We start from the raw sequence: 17,281 nt of genomic DNA, 5'->3' as shown, positions 1-17,281 counted from the left end.
ATCCCCTAGAGTTACCTCTCGGCGCTCCGCCGGGGAAGGTACAAATCCCGTCACAATCACCGGAGATGGCCACGAACAATCACCAACTCATGGCAATCCTCCTCCGCTGCTCTAAGCCGTCTAGGTGGTGGCAACCACCAAGAGCAACAAGCGAATCCCATAGCAAAACATGAACACTAAGTGCCTCTAAATGCAATCACTCAAGCAATGCACTTGGATTCTCTCCTAATCTCACAAAGATGATGAATCAATGATGGAGATGAGTGAGAGGTCTTTGGCTAAGCTCACAAGGTTGATATGTCAATGCAAATGGCCAAGAGAGTGAGCTTGAGCCGGCCATAAGGCTTAAATAGAAGCCCCCACGAAATAGAGTCGTTGGGCTACTCACCGCACTGAACACGGGGCGATCGGACGCTCCGGTCATATCGACCGGACGTAGGACCCCAGCGTCCGGTCGTGCGATGCACGCCACGTGTCCCCTTTCTTCAAATACTGAGCACCTGATCCCAACGATTAAGTGATGACCAGATGCACTGCTATGAATTGACCGGACGCATCCAGAAGCGAGAAATTACGACCGAACGCGTCCGGTCATGCTCGACCGGACTCACCCAGCGTCCGGTCACATGGCGTCTCCTCTGTGCGCTGCCACGTCAGCAGAACCGGACGCATCCCATCAGCATCCGGTCACTAAGTGACACAGCGTCCAGTCGAAGACCGACGCCAGTGTCTTCACACTTCCACTGATTGGACGCGCCAGTCCTATCGAGATCAGCGTCCGGTCACTTACAGTGACCTCCATCTTTTCTATAAAGAGCGCCGGTGGCACCGTCGGACTATCCACACTCTACGGGCGGACACTCCACCGGTGAAGTTCCTAACCCTTGCTCAAATGTGCCAACCACCAAGTATATCACCTTGTGCACATGTGTTAGCATATTTTCACAAAACATTTTCAAGGGTGTTAGCACTCCACTAGATCCTAAATGCACATGTAATGAGTTAGAGCATCTAGTGGCACTTTGATAACCATATTTCGATACGAGTTTCACCCCTCTTAATAATACAACTATTAAACCTAAATGTGATCACACTCTCTAGGTGTCTTGATTACCAAAACAAAATAGCTCCTACTATTTATACCTTTGCTTTGAGCCTTTTGTTTTTCTCCTTCTTCTTTTCAAGTCCAAGCACTTGATTATCACCATGGCATAATCAAGTGCTTGTACTTGAAAAGAAGAAGGAGAAAAACAAAAGGCTGAAGCAAAGGTATAAATAGTAGGAGCTATTTTGTTTTGGTAATCAAGACACCTAGAGAGTGTGATCACATTTAGGTTCAATAGTTGTACTATTAAGAGGGGTGAAACTCGTATCGGAATGTGGTTATCAAAGTGCCACTAGATGCTCTAACTCATTGCGTGTGCATTTAGGATCTACTAGAGTGCTAACACCCTTGAAAATGTTTTATAAAAATATGCTAACATATGTGCACAAGGTGATACACTTGGTGGTTGGCACATTTGAGCAAGGGTTAGGAACTTCACCGGCGGAGTGTCTGCCCGTAGAGTGCGGATAGTCCGACGGTGCCACCGGCGCCCTAGATAGAAAAGATGGAGGTCACTATAAGTGACCGGACGCTGGTCTCTGAAGGACCAGCGCATCCGGTCAGTAGCAGCAGAAAAAAGCGCAGCGTCGATCATCGATCGGACGCTGGCGCTGAAACGACCGGACGCTGGCTGGCTGCGTCCGGTCACGCTGACATGGTCATGCACAGAGGAGTCGCTGAGTGACCAGATACTGGGTGTGTTCGGTCGAGCATGACCGGATGCGTTCGGTCGTAAAAAGTAGTCTCTGAATGCTTATTGGAAACGACCGGACGCTGGGATTCAGCGTCCGGTCACTTTGAGCTACAGCGTCCGATCATCACTTGACCCTTGAGATCGGGCGATCAACATTTGAAGAGAGGGGACATGTGGCACGCATCGCGTGACCGAACGCTGAGGTCTAGCATCCGGTCGATATGACCGGAGCGTCTGGTCACCCCATGTTGTGCCCAGTGAAGGGGTACAACAGCTCTATTTCGTGGGGGCTTCTATTTAAGCCCCATAGCTGGCTCAAGCTCACTCTCTTAGCCATTTGCATTGACATAGCAACCTTGTGGGCTTAGCCAAAGTTCTCCCACTCATCTCCATCATTGATTCATCATCGTTATGAGATTGGGAGAGAATCCAAGTGTATTGCTTGAGTGTTTGCATCTAGAGGCACTTGGTGTTCTTGTATCGCTGTGGGATTCGCTTGTTACTCTTGGTGGTTGCCGCCACCTAGATGGCTTGGAGCAGCAAGGATCGTTGAGCGGAGGGTGGTGATTGTCTCTGACTTCGATCGTGGTGATTGTGAGGGGTTCTTGACCTTTCCCTGGCGGAGAGCCAAAAGGTACTCTAATGGATTGCTCGTGGCTTGTTGTGATCCTCATCTTATGTTAGTTGTGTGGCACCCTATTAAGGGTTTGGCATATGATGCCAATTAGCTCATGAACCTCCAAGTGAGTGAATCGCCACAACGAGGAGTAGCTTGCCGGCAAGCAAGTGAACCTCGATAAAAAATCATTGTGTCATCATTTGATTCCGAGGTGATTGGTCTTCATTGTTATTCGTTCTTGTGATTGATTGACTTCTTCCTTGACTCGGCGGTATAACCTTCTAGCTTACTCTCATTACATTACCGCAAACTAGTTGTCAAGCTCTTTAGTGTAGCTAGTTGTGAGAGCTTGTTAGTTTGGTTAGTGTGGCTCTTTAGTTAGTTTTTTAGAGCACACTAACTTAGTGTAGTGTCATAGCTATTATGTGGATAGAAACTATATAAACTAGAATTGTGGTAGGTGGCTTGCTATTTTAGTAGGCTAGTGCAACACTTGCTTCGCCTCATAATTGTCTAACCGGTTTGTTAAGTGTTGTTGACTTGTTGTAGAAATTTTTAATAGGCTATTCACTCCCCCTCTAGCCATTAGGACCTTTCACCACTGCTGGGGAGGGGAGTCGCCGAAGGAGGGCCGATGCTTCGTGGGAAGGGTGAAAGGTCTTAATGGCTAGAGGGGGGGTGAATAGCCTATTGAAAATTTTTACAACAACACTTAGCAAAGATATTAGATAAATATGAGGCGAAGCGAGTGTTGCGCTAGTCTACTAAAAATACAAGCCACCTACTACAATTTTAGTGACTATGATCTCTAAGTACACAAAGGCTAAGTCACTACACTAAGTTAATGTGCTCTCAAAGGCTAACTAAAGAGCCACACTAACCACTAGACCCGACACAAGCTTGCTCTCAAAATTAATTACACTAAAGAACGAAGCAACACTAGAAATGTATGTGCACAAGAGAGGATTGTGATGATTATATTGTCGTGTCGAGGAATTGAGCCAATTAATCAATCACAAGATAACCAAATAAATCATCGGACAATGATGACATAAGATTTTTTATCGAGGTTCACTTGCTTGCCGGCAAGCTAGTTCTCGTTGTGGCGATTCACAAACTTAGAGGTTCACACGCTAATTGGCATTTGTAGGATCACTAGAATGCCTAGTGGGGGTGAATAAGCCTATAAAAATTCAACTCAAACTGAAGTCAAATTCACCCGTAGCACTATTGCTCTATGAGCGCGGCACTACCGTACCTGCAGGAGAGATTAGTTCACAGTTCAACAAAATTTAGATTGGGTAAATTTCTTAACTTCTTGCAGAGTAGTAGATCACAGATCGACAGCTGAAAGTGATGGGAACACCACACATAAGTAGATCGACCTCAAACTCTAGAGATCACCTCAACAACAAGAAGAATACAAGTATAGCAACACAAGCACAAGATGACAGGGATTTATCCTGTGGTTCAGCTCACCACCAAGGCTTGCCTATGTCCATGTTATTGAGGTATACCACTAAGGCTTACGAATTTACAACCCTACCTCGTTCTCAAGTTAAGAAAGTAAACTCTTGAGATGAGGGGTGATTTTAATCGCTGCAAGAGGTGGTTACAAACCTCCCGATGCTGCCACAAACTTGGCAAGCTCACCGAGTGATGCTCTAGCTAGGTAGGAGCCAAGCTCCAAGAGTAAAAAACACAACCGCCGGCTAAGATGTGAACCAAGTGCTCTTTAGAGTTTAGGAATTAATGGAGCTGCTCTCTATTCGAGTTTTGGACCCTTTTCCCTCAAGGATTGATGGGGAAATCAATGGATTTGCTTAGGGGCTTGAGGTCAACAATGGAGTGAGAGAGAGAGAGCTCCTGCTCTGTTTTGGCATGCTGATGTGAGGATGAAGAGAGTTGGTTGGTTACCGTTGGAAAGAAAGGGGAAAGGTATATATACCCCCTAGCCCCAACGGTCAATTTAAATCGTAGATAGCCGTTGACGAGGAAAAGGAAAGGTATATATATGCCCTCAACCCTCAATGGACACAACACCCAAGAGGTCGAGCGAGACAAGGACACGGCCAAAGGGTCGGGCAAGCCGGAGCCTGCGATCTTGGGGTTGGGCGAGACGGAGCCCACGACTAAAGGGTCGGGCAATCCAGAGCCCATGACCTTAGGGTCAGGCGAGACGGAGCCTTGCGACCAAAGGGTCGGGCGAGTCAGAGCCCGTGCCCTAGGGGTCGGGCGAGTCAGAGCTCGCACCCAAGGGTTCGGGCGAGTCGGAGCTTGCATCATGCAAGACAGCAAGGGTAATAGTAAAAGTGCAGACTATCTTGGCTATGAATCTGAGGATGCTTGTGGTTGTTTGAGCACTTGGTAGCACATATTAGCTTAAGCATTGTATCCCCATTTATAGTATGGCTTTTCCTATACTCAAATTCAATATATAAAAGAATTTAAACCTCCTTTGATTTTGAAGCCATCTACATTTGTAATTGGGGACTCCTCCGTTCCGTGTAGCATCCTCGAATATAAATCCCTGCTTGTCATCTTGATAAATCTCATTAGTTCTCTAATTGTATTGTCATTATCACCAAAACCCACAATTAAGGCTTGATTGCACTTTCAGCTTCACACGCTAAACCCACAACCGGGTGCTGCACAACCAACACAGGATGAGGATCACACAAGCCACGAGCAATCCACTATAGTACTTTTTAGCTCTTCATCGAGGAAAGGTCAAGAACCTCTCACAATCACCATGATCGGAGCCGAAGACAATCATCAACCTCCGCTCGATGATCCTCGCTGCACCAAGCCGTCAAGGTAGCGGCAACCACTAAGAGTAACAAAGCAAATTCCGCAGCGAAACACGAACACCAAGTGCCTCTAGATGCAATCACTCAAGCAATGCACTTGAATTCACTCACAATCTCACAAAGATGATGTATCAATTATGGAGATGAGTGGGAGGGCTTTGGCTAAGTTCACAAGGTTGCTATGTTAAAGCAAATGGCCAAGAGAGTGAGTTTGAGCCAGCCAAAGGGCTTAAATAAAGGCTCCCACAAAATAGAGTCATTGGCCCCTGCACCTCACTATCCTCGAGGTGATCGGACGTGTCGATCAAGATGACCGGACGCGCGGCACCCTAGCATCCGGTCGTGGATCATCGTCCACGTGTCCCTGTTTAAACCATGGTCGCCCGATCTCCAACGGTCGAAATCTCCCGCGTGACTGAGTTAGTGACGATTGGACGTGCCACGTCATGACCTGACACAGTCGCCCGGCGTACGATCCTACAAAGCCTGCGCACAAACAACCAACGACCGGATGCGCCGCTCCCTTCGGCTTCCCGGTGTTAGGTCGTTTCCAGAGAGGATCCAGAGGCGACAAAAGCCGATTGGACGCGTCAGGTCTGCCCTGACCGGACGCAGCCAACGTCAGGTCCTCGCTATCTTAGTCGCCCGCGCTACGTCACCATACATCATACGTGACCAGACTCACCATAAACCCGTCAGGTCACAAAGTGACCCAGCGTTCAATCACACGCAACACCGAGCCCGAGCGCACCAACTTTCTTAAAATTGACCGGACGCTGAAGACCCCGATTTCGGTCACTTCGCCACCTGCATCCGGTCACTGATTTTCAGTGACAATCACCTCCTTCACTTCACTAACTTCTCCACCCTTGCTCAAATGTGTCAACCACCAAGTGTATCACCTTGTGCACGTGTGTTAGCATATTTTCACAAACATTTTCAAGGGTATTAGCACTCCACTAGATCTAAATGCATATGCAATGAGTTAGAGTATCTAGTGACACTTTGATAACCGCATTTCGATGAGTTTTACTCCTCTTAATAGTACGTCTATCGATCATAAATGTGATCACACTCGCTAAGTGTCTCGATCACTAAACCAAAAAGCTCCTATCAAGTTTCATATTTGTCTTGAGCTTTTGTTTTTCTCTTACTTCTTTTCCAAACTGAGCACTTGATCACCATGACCACCACACCATCATCATGATCTTCACCATTGATCCACCACTTGGAATGTGCCACCTATCTCATGATCACTACAGGAATAAGTTAGCATTTAGGGCCTTGTTTAGATCACCTCTAAATTCCAAGTTTTTTCACTCTCTCTCCATCACATCAATTTTTGGACGCATGCATGGAGCATTAAATGTTGGTAAAAAAAACTAATTGCACAGTTTGGTTGTAAATCACGAGACGAATCTTTTGAGCCTAGTTAGTCCATGATCGGACAAAGTTTGTCAAATACAAACGAAACGTGCTACAGTGTCCAGATTGCAAAAACTTACAATCTAAACGAGGCCTAGAGTTTGATCAATTTTATCAAAACCAAACTAGAGTTTTTAAAGGAGAATCGTCGGGAGGGCGAAGTCTAGTAGCTAGTCTACTAGGGTTGGGATTTTTTTCCCACCATTAATAGGATATGTAGGCTGGTTCTCATGGAGCACACCGTATCAGCGCCTGTTTAGAATCCAAAAATTTTTGCGCAGTAACCGTCATATCGAATCTTGCGGCACATGTATGGAGTACTAAATGTAGACGAAAAAAAACTAATTATACAGTTGGTCGAGAAATCGCGAGACGAAACTTTTGAACCTAATTAGTTCATAATTAGACACTAATTACCAAATACAAACGAAATGCTACAGTGAGCCAAAATCCAAAAATTTTTGAATCTAAACGGGGCCTCAGTCAGCACAGACAGGCTCGCATCAAAGCTTGATCCTGACAAGGCTGACACGATCGGAAACATCAAACTCGTCGATGGGTTCTGGGCTTCAGGCACAAGCATACAGAACGCATTTGTCCAGCTCCAGCAGCGAATCGCAAAGGCATGTGCCGGCCCCCGTCAAGGTCGTCGTGCCGACGTCCGTGCATGGCCCCATCCCCAGGTCGCGTCACGTACGTGCATCGCGTGCACGGCCAAGACCCGAAGCATCGAAATCGAAACCCCGCATTCCGCCGAGCAAACCACGCCACCGGATAGCTCATCAGTCATCACGTACGCCGCCGTCTCTCCACACGCCCCATGCCGGGTTTGGACGCGCCCCCCTGGTGCATTAGCATTATTATCTGACTTGACAGGATAAACTTATCGCATAATAATGCACTCTGGTCTCTGGAAACGTACTGTGTATGTCGCGCGGAAGGCCGTGCTCGCACACGCCCCGGTTTGTACTCTTTTCCGTGATCCGGAGCCCGGCGAAGAATATCGGCTAGTGAGCGGGTCGGTGGACGAGTGCGACGGGTTAGGCTTCGTGTCAACGCCGGGGAGGGCGCTGGGCTTCTCCAATCTCCAGTGTGTAGTGTAACAGTCAAAAAGGCTGTTCGGTGACGACGACTGTGGCACGAAGCGCCCGTGAAAATCTGGTAAATATCTTTTTTCCAGCAAAGATGATAATGTACGTAATACGTGGCTATCGCTGATCGGCAAAGGCTAGAGGGGGCTAGTGCAGTAGTGGTCACGGCCTCTGAAACTGCGCGCAGACGCGCTGTGAAGGGCTTTCCGGTGTACGAGCTGAACTAGGCGCCGGCCGTTTCCTGTACGATAGACTGGCTCGGGCACATGGTGTGGACCGGCCACAGCTTCACGGGAGGTCCAGAGGAACCGAGGAAGTAGTCAAGTAGAGTTGTGCCGCTGCCAGAGTGCGCCAGTACGTATGTATAGCGTGCCTCTTTCGGTGCCTTCGGTACGAGTCTAGCGATCGTACTCTGCTTGGTGCTCACTGCCTGGAGCATGTGCCCGTGAGCGCCGTTGAAGAACATGTGCGCAGCTAGAACGTATGCTTCGGTCGGGTGAAACCGTTGTGTTCATTACCGGTGGTTTCAGTGTATCAATCTTTGTTCAACAGAACATGCAACGAGTCAGTAATCGTGAATTCGTGCTCGGTGTGCAGACGACAATTATTATTCTCACTTTCCACCTGGGAACGCAGAGCAAGATTGAGATCGCCGATGATAGCAGTCCCAAGGTGTATTGGGGGTAGAAAGTAGAAACACGCAGGATCCGAGGTACACACCGGGATTACCACAATCTTCTTATTCGGATATTATTTTCCACCATCTACATAATTACATGATGCGAGTTGCTATACACTAGTACTCCATAGCCATAGAACACCCATCCATGATCCATGCCACCTCGTCGCCCTCGACGACTCTGCGCTCTACCACATTTCTACAGCCAGCCGTCCATGCCTCCCGGCCGCCGGTTGGCCCCGACAAACTCGTCGGGACCCAAGAGGCCCTCGTCCTTCCCTGCCGGGCCAAAAGCTCCATTTGCCCGGGTTCCCGGGGCGGGGGAAGAAGCACCACCACCACCATCATGTCCTCCTGGATCACAACTCGCTCCACTGCCCACGGCACGCACGCACTCACTCTTCTAATCAGACTAAAGTAAAGGGACGATATCATGTGTCAGCTCCACTCCACCGCCCGCCCGGGCCACATGGTGTGGTGTCGTGGTCTAGGCGTCTCGCCGCGTGGCCGCCGCCCCCGTGCATGCAGCAAGAACTTTACTTCTTGAATTCTTTTTCTTTTTCTTTGTAGTAGTTCTTTTGGCCGGCCGGATCGTGCTGATCCTCGGCGCGGCCACTGCGGTGCCCGTGCGCGCGTCAATCGAGTGGGTAGCATGTGTCCTCACCTCCGGTGTTCCAGAGGAAGTGCGCGTAGGCCGCGGCGTGGTGAGCGTTCCCGGGGTCGGCCGCGATGGCCTCCTGGTAGGTGTCCTCCGCGCCGGCGAGGTCGTTCCGCGCCTTCCACAGAAAGGTAGCGTACCAGCTCAGCGCCTCCGAGTCCGCCGGCTCAGCGCGCACAGCCCTCTCGAAGTAGTGCTCCGCCCTGAAAAGAGATGAGTGAGAGCTAGTATTGATGAATAACTGCGGCTACGTTGGCAATTCGTCGAACAGTGTGTGGGCGTGGTCGAGGGGACCTACCGGTCGTGGTCGTTCTGCACGAGGTAGAGGAACTGCGCGAAGTTGGCGAGGATGAGCGAGTTATTGGGCTCAGCGGCGACGGCCTGCTCGTACCTCTGCTGCGTCAGCGTGTGCTCGGCGTGATCCTCAGTCTCCAGCTCCACCTCCACCGGCGCGACGAGGCTTCTTAGCACGTCCGAGTCGCTCAGCTCCTCAGCGCGCGCGCTGGCCTGCATCTTGGAGGCCTCCGCGAGCATCATTTCCCAAATGGCCTGCTCGTCCGCGTTCGCAGCGTCTTGGGCGGCGACCTCAGCCGCAGGGGGCGCCGACGGCTGCTGCGGCGCCACACGGCTTAGCCGATACAAGGACTCGTCTGACCGGCCGTCGCCGGTGGCGCCGGCTACAGGCGGCGTCTTGCCGCCGCCGCCGCTGTTCCCGCCGACCGAGGCCGTCCGGCCGACGGAGAACGTCTTCACCGAAGCCGCGTCGAACCGCGGCCGTGACGGCTGTGCGCGCTGGGTGTTGACCAGGGCGACAGCAGGCGGGGTGGGCGGGATGGTGGCGGCCGCAGCGGCGACGCTGTGGCCCATCGATTGGACGGTGAAGTTGGCGAGGAGGAGCATGAGGGAGACCATGAGCGCCGGCGTGCCCGCGAAGATGTGCTGGAAGAGCCAGACGAAGGAGGCGTGCATCTCGCCCTGCACGCGCGCCAGGACGCCCTGCAGGTCGTCGCAGAGCAGCGCGTCACGCATCTGCTGCAGCGCGAAGCTCTGCAGCTCCCGCACAATGAGCACCATGGAGGAGAAGGCGCGGCCCACCGCCTCCCCGGCGGAGCCCAGCAGCAGCCCCTCGTCCCAGCGCGAATGCCGCGCCGCCACCACCTGCTGCCGCTGCGCCTGCGCCTGCTGTTGCTGCTTTTTCCGCTTCAGCATCCGCAGCGACAGCGGCAGCCCGACGTTGCTCGCGCTCCGCTCCACGCTCGCGGGCCACCCGCAACCCGCCGCGCCCGCCGGCTGCACCCCGGCCGCCGCCGCGAGCTCCTCGATCCTCTTCATGAACTCCGCGTCCCCGCCACCCATTCCATCCAAACTCGCGCTCAGCGCGCACCTCGCTGGCATACGAGCCAGGCGCGGCCGCCGCACCATCACACCGGTTCCCCAGGTTAGGGGTGACCGGGATCTCGCGAGCCCCGCGCATCCGCCGCCGCCGCCCCCGCCTCCGAGGAAGGCGGGCAACGGCCGCGAGGAGGTCGAGGGCGACGACGAGGCGGAGGAGGAGCGCGCGCACGGCGACGGTGCCACGGCGGCCACCTGGAAGCCCATGACCTTGTTCCGCTGCGGTGTCGAGCGCCCCCGGCTGGCTGGCCTTTGGTTGGGCCACCACCGCACGGGGGAGGTGTGGAAATAGCAGGAGGCGGCCAGCCAAATGCGAGGAAAAGAAGGGAAAGCGCTGGGGCGCATTTAATTAAGGGCGTGTTCTTTTCTCTGTTACGAGACCAGGGCGCGTTGTTTAGGCCCGTTTGACAGAGCTTTTTCATCGACTTCAAGAGTCGTTTGGAGCCGTTTTCTATCAAATGAGATAAAGTAAAATAGTTCTATCTGTGAAGCCTCTAAAAACTTGCTCTTACAGTGATTTAGGATGGGATGGAGCTAAAAAAAAGTGGCTTCTCCCGGCTCCTCTTTCAGGCCTCTTAAAAACATCTCACAGAGAAGCCATTTTGCCAAACGGTTTACCAAAACCGCTTCAGCTCCACCGGTGGAACTGTTCGTGGAGCTGAAGAAAAAAAAATGGCTTCACTAGTGAAGTGAAGCCCTGCCAAACGGGGCCTTAGTTGCTCTTAACTCCCAACTTTTGCACTATATAAAAAGAAGATTCTCCGTCACATCAAATTTGTGGTACATGTATGGAGTACTAAATGTAGACGAAATTAAAAACTAATTGCATAGTTAGGTTGTACTTTGCGAGGCGAACGTTTTGAGCCTAATTAGTCAACGATTTGACAATTATTACCAAATACAAACGAAATGCTACAGTTCGCTACAGTGTGCGCAGTGAATCCGGCGGCGCCGAATTCGGCCAACTAAACGTGGCCCAGAGAATAAGGTGACGTTCGCCTGAGCTAATTTTTTTTACACGAAACAGTGTTCTCTCGTAATATTTTAATATAAGCATCAGCATAAGTCAAATTTCAGCATAAGCGATGTAAAACCGGAACCAAAACGGTGTTTGTTTCCAGGGACTAAAAGGGAAGAGAGAGAAAAGATAGGGAGAGATATAGGTTATTTAGTCTCAATTAGCAGTCCCAAGGGACTCCTATATTTTAATTCCTAGTCCTTGATGTTTGATTCTAAAGAACTAATTAAAACTAAAATATAGTCTTTAATCCCTTGTTGGGTAGAAAAAAACATGCCCTATGAATCCTGATGGGCGTCCTGGTCTCCCCACGCTGCTCGTGAACCGGCCGACTTGTGTGGTGACAGTGCGTGCGAAGTCAGTTAAAATCGCAGCCGTTTGTAAAGCCACCCAAAAGTCTTTATACCATTATTATTACAAAATTATGATTATGGTTGATTTAATTTTTCAATATTTTTATTTGTGGTACAACATACTCCGTTGGAATATAAAATTGGTACGGCCATAACAAGTGTACTTTTGATATTCTTTATTTGAACATTGTTTGGAATAGTCGAGGGTGTTTGGTTGCCCTCCTAAATTTTAGTCGCTGTCTCATCGAATGTTTGGACACATGTATAGAGTATTAAATATAGACTAATTATAAAACTAATTACATAGTTTGCGACTAATTTACGAGACGAATCTTTTAAGCCTAATTAGTCCATGATTTGACAATGTTTTGCTACAGTAACCATGTGCTAATGATAGATTAATTAGGCTTAAAAATTCGTCTCATGGAGTACCGATGGATTATGTAATTTATTTTTTTATTAGTATCAAAACACTCTATGCAACATCCTCCCGACACACATCCTAAATTTTGGTAGCTGGATCCAAACACCACCTAAAATGTGCTCTATATTTGTACTCTAAGACTGTCTCCAACGATGCGACGCAGACGCAAAACTACGTTATGCACAGTGTTTTGGCTCAAAAAATCAGCCTCCAACGGAAGACGCAAACACGCTACTCATTTTGCGTACCAGGCCAACGAGTAGGCAAATAAGGGTCTTCTCTCTCCACCGACGCAAATCGCTGGCGTTGCTGCTCCGGCCGACGCGAGTCGCCGCTGGCTGTCTCCCACCGTGGAGGGGTCCGGCGGCTGGCACCGGCGCCGGCTGCCGGCGAAGCTGGACCGGACGAGCAGGCTCAGGCACACGGCGAACCCCGAGATGCCATCCCTGCTGGCGCCCGCGCCAGCGCCAGCGCCGCCATGCCGGCGTCGGTGCTGCTGCTGTCTGGCCGGCGACGGCGAGGGGAACCACCAACTGCTATTGGTGCCTCCGGGGGACTCAGGCTCCTCGTCCCCACTGCCGCCGCTGCTCCCACAGCCCCCGTCGGTGGCCTGGCCGCGCTCGGCGGCGAGCGCGAGGAGGCGGTCGCGGAGGCAGGGCGCGGGGTCGAGGATGGGAGCGACCGAGGCCGGGTGCCCAAGGCGGCGGGCTCGCCTGAGATTGGGATGGGGGCGAGCTCCATGGAGGATTGCGTCCGCTGTTGGAAACTAAAAGTTTTGGGTCACGCGCCTTTGTGTTGTTCGTGACCCAAACCAGCTATGCGTCCTGTTTTTGGGTTCTGTCGGTTGGAGACAGTCTAACTCCATTGTTTTGTATTTACATGTAGGAATAGAGATTTTAGATTGTGACATTACTATTTTTTACTTAGTTGATATCGCAATTAATGGCAATACCAAACCATCATAGTTTTTTATCAAAGGCTTTAGCCCAGTTTTATTAGAAAGCGTAATGCTGAACCCCGATCTGACACTGGGAAAACCAATTTTACAATTGCTATGTTCGCTTGGCTGATAAGCCATGACTGAAAGTACTGTTGGTTGATTTGTTGTGAAAGAAAAATACTGTTCGTTGACTGAAAAAATACAGCTTATAAGCCAAATAAACAGGGCGAACGAAGCTTACATCTTCTAAATGCTCCTAGGTGACACCAAAACAGAGCTCTACTGACCAGCAGATTCAGACTTCTCACTCAACCAACCAAGCTTCTACCTGGCTGAAGAACAACCATCATAGGTTTCGAGCAGGGAATATCCTTACAATTTAGAGGGTACTACAAAGTGTCATTAACTGCAAATTCATGCGATCGTATCCTTTTCAAATTCCTACTAGCAGTGTGTGCATGGGGTGAAAAACGGATTTTCTTACGGAAATGCTATACAACACTCGAATACAACACTCAAATGTTGGAACACTCGATTCTTCTCTTCCTCTCCATCTGTGACCTCTCCATCTCTTCTCCATCTCCGAGGCCGGCAGGCCAGGCGGTGCGGCGGGAGAGACGGCGGAGGTGACGGTGACACCGCCGGAGCGGACGACGGTGGATACGCCCGAAGCCATGGTCGCCACGCGACGAGAGGGTGGGGGGGGGGGGGGGAGGTTGCACGGGCGCGAAGCTCCAGCGAGACCCTACCACACCGTCGCGGGGGCCATGGACGGTGGGTGGCGGCGCCGTGTCAGGAGGAGAAAGAAGGTGTGAAAAAAATCAAGTATCCAGCCCCTGAGGCCCTCTCCAACGCTGCTTTTCTACTAGTAGCCCCATGTGCCATGTAGGATTGGATAAAAAAAGTAGGTGCTCTATACTCATCATAGTGGTTTGTAGAAGCTACATATGCTTGGAGAGAGAAGGTGGTCCATGCTAAAAAAAGAGGAAGAGAAAATAAAGGTGAGGTATAATCGAAGGAAAAAGTTTATTTGTAAACCATAAGTAGTGGTAGTTTGCATTGTGTGAATAATAGTTTTAACATTTTCTTATCTACGTGGATCATTTTATTTGTACTAAAATCATTAAGAGCAAGGGCAATGTATGTAGACCAGGTAGTCCATAAAGGTGGGTACGGTATGAGCTGACCATAGTTATGTATTTTGCTACAATGTGGAGTTCATGAAGGTGGACCCCGCTTGGTATAAAAGAATGTTAAAAAAAGCAATCATCCCTTCCTAGGGGGCAGCAAGCCAGCAAGATGACAGGGAAAAGAGAAGAGAGAGGAAGGAAAAAATATTTCTCTATTGCTTATGGGTAATCCATAAGCATATTGGCGGCTTTAGTTATAGATTGCTCTATGGCCTACTCATATAATGTTTCAACCAATCTGTAGTGAATATTGAAATGCTTATAGACTACTCCCTCCGTTCGCAAAAGAATATAATTCTGGAATAGTATTATGGTTTAGTACTTCAAGTTTGACTAATTATAGTTAAAAAATATAAATATTTATAATATTAAATAAACATCATTAGATTAATTACGAAATGTATTGTTATAATAAATTAATTTGGAGTTATAAATGTGAATACTATTTACTAGAAATATGGTCAAGCGTGAATCACTTTAACTGACACGTATACCATAGTTACTTCCTTTCACAGACAGAGGTAGTACTTCTGAACCACATTGTTGTTGCTCTAAGAGTGTTAGTCTTCGTTGTTGTGCCCTTAATCTCTCAGAGTGTTAGGTAGACAGGTCCTTTTCTTAAGAAGACTAGGGGTCCTAAAAGAAAAGGCTAAAAACTCCAAAGGCAGCAAAATCACCACTAACACTAACCGTGTGATTGGCAGCTAAACGCCGCGGGACGAGCTCGTGCATCGCGCGCCCCACTAGAGCACGACGGCACCCTGGTCCCACCCGCCCAAAAGCAGTAAAGCTTCTTTCTTAATTTGGAAAGCAGCAAAGCTAGTTGGTGACACTGACGCGACGCAGGCGATGAGAAAAAATATCGCGGGCGAACGCGAACGGACGGCTGCGCGAGGGCAAAAGATGGGCGCGACGCCGCACCAGAATCCAACCTGGGTTTTGTTTGCACGGGTCGGCCCGGACAAGGGAAGGGAGGCCCGCGTCGGGGCTCCAGCGCTTTCCTGGGGTTATCGGACGGTGGCCGACGGTGGGATGGAGTTCAGACCATCGGATGGGCGCCGATCTCGCCGGATGGGACCTGGACGCTTCCCCACGCCCGTCCACGCGCCGCACATGTGGAAATTGCATGGGCTCTCGGGACGGAGGGTGAAGAGCCGGTGAGTTGCTGGTCTGCTGGCAGTTGCGGGCCTGCTGCTAGCTGTGCGATTGCGGCGCAGGGATGGGGGCGGCCGTGTCGTCCGCGTGCGGGCATTGGGGCGGGGGCATAGCAGCTGTAGCTGGGTGAGAGCGAGTCTAATAATATAAACGATCCCTGACTTAGGATTCTTACTTCCTACCTCTCGGTCCATCTCTTCAGCATTAATACATAGTTCACGAGTTTTTCCGTTGCTAGGTCTAAGTTGACTGTAAATTTATAGCCCGCTTCTCATCTTCTCTCTCAACCTTATTATTCAACCTACTTGCAGCCTATTATTACACTTGCTCTGAGCCGTGCAAGCCGGATCAGGGTTGTCGGGAGGACTAGTAGTCTGTTTGTTTTATACAAAATTGAAACAAGCGTTTCAGCTTTATTACGAAATCCAAATTAAATATAGATCTAAAAGTCAAATATATAGATTTCATAAATCTTCTCAAAGGGTAGGAACTGAAATTTATCTTCTTCCTTCGTCTCTCTCTGGATCTAGAATCTTGAGCTGTGAATTCTCCTACTTTTGCTACCTTTGTCAAGACAAATTCAATAAAGATAGTGTCAACATGTCGTCGCCAACTTCAGTATAGTCTTATAGCGACGTTTCAAAAGAAGCCACTCCCTCCGTCCCATAATAAGTGCATTTCTACTGTTTAAATTTTTTTTCCAAAATAAGTGTACCTTTATAAATAAGACAATCTAACTGTAGTTTTTTTTTTCTACTTTCTCTTCTCCCAAAATGCAATGATTACACCTTTATAAGAGTATATATGTAATTTTTCACTAGCATTGATTTTCCCACCCAAGTGCTAAAAGTGCACTTATTTTGGGACTGAGGGTAAAACATTTGTCTTATAGCGAAAGAGTGGTCTAATTTAACCCGTGTTGCACTTGAACTAGTATCACAGCACTTTCAGTGTTCTGGAAATGTTACACTATAGATCTAGATTTTTTGAAGCGGTGATTATCTAAAGAAAATATATATAGTACTAACTAAATAGAACATCATTTGTTGACACGACAAAAGTATTGGAATTGAAGGGCCTGAATACTCAAAATAAAAGGCATCCTCATTCATTGGTTATATTGCTTAATTAACATGGTGGATGGATAGATGGGTGTGGCAACAATTTATATAAGAAATAAATACACAACAAGAATTAAAAGTTTTTCACAAGTGGCAACGAAACCAAGGCTCTCATATATCTTTTTGTTGGGACTAATGAAGATTAAAATAATCTGTCAAATTTGGGTTCCTTTCATGTGCATAGTGGAATTTAGTTGTGTTTTTAAGAGGACAAATAGTTGGGAAATAACTATCTTTGTGAAGGGCTAAAAATTTGATAAGAGCTCATGTAAATAATGGAATAGAATTCAATTCCTCTTTCTTCTTTTGCATTCCATCTATTTCAAATTATAAGACGTTGGTGTGTCCTAGCTAATTTCATCTCCGACCCAATGCCCCACCACCACTTTCTGTTTTTGACACCCCACCACCATCACCTCTGGGAGATATTTCCCCCCTCAGTCTCACCATAGTTCCAACTTTACAACCACTGTTCACCAGCTTGAGACCTATGAGCTGATGCGCAATCTCTTAGCCGAACAACACAAGGATATAAAAAGCAGATATTTTCAGTGTTTTTGCATGTAGGTTAGGTTACTCGCAGTGAATTTCTAACCGTGTAATCTGC

The 17,281-nt window shown here is 48.9% G+C and overlaps 1 protein-coding gene across 1 annotated transcript; it reads right to left on the bottom strand.

Moving 5' to 3' along the window:
• Positions 1 to 8,451: 8,451 nt before the first annotated feature.
• LOC136512347 (uncharacterized) lies at positions 8,452 to 10,680 on the bottom strand. The gene is made up of 2 exons (XM_066506315.1): positions 9,380 to 10,680; positions 8,452 to 9,284 (listed from the first exon to the last, which is right to left on the bottom strand). The coding sequence occupies exons 1-2, from the start codon at positions 10,678 to 10,680 to the stop codon at positions 9,059 to 9,061; spliced, it is 1,527 nt and encodes a 508-aa protein (XP_066362412.1). The 3' UTR covers positions 8,452 to 9,058.
• Between the last annotated feature and the right edge of the window lie 6,601 nt (positions 10,681 to 17,281).

Source organism: Miscanthus floridulus, chromosome 16 (assembly GCF_019320115.1).
Source record: "Miscanthus floridulus cultivar M001 chromosome 16, ASM1932011v1, whole genome shotgun sequence".
In the NCBI taxonomy this organism is placed as follows: Eukaryota; Viridiplantae; Streptophyta; class Magnoliopsida; order Poales; family Poaceae; genus Miscanthus; species Miscanthus floridulus.
Note: the sequence above shows the minus strand (reverse complement) of the source record. Positions and strands in the feature narration are given on the sequence as shown.

What these genes read in the sequence shown, in the direction of transcription:
- LOC136512347 (XM_066506315.1), bottom strand. Translation starts at nt 10,680, where the DNA reads ATGGGCTTCCAGGTGGCCGCCGTGGCACCGTCGCCGTGCGCGCGCTCC. An exon ending in GTGCAGAACGACCACGACCG is followed by an intron (nt 9,285 to 9,379) that starts GTAGGTCCCCTC and finishes ATCTCTTTTCAG; the next exon opens with GGCGGAGCACTACTTCGAGA.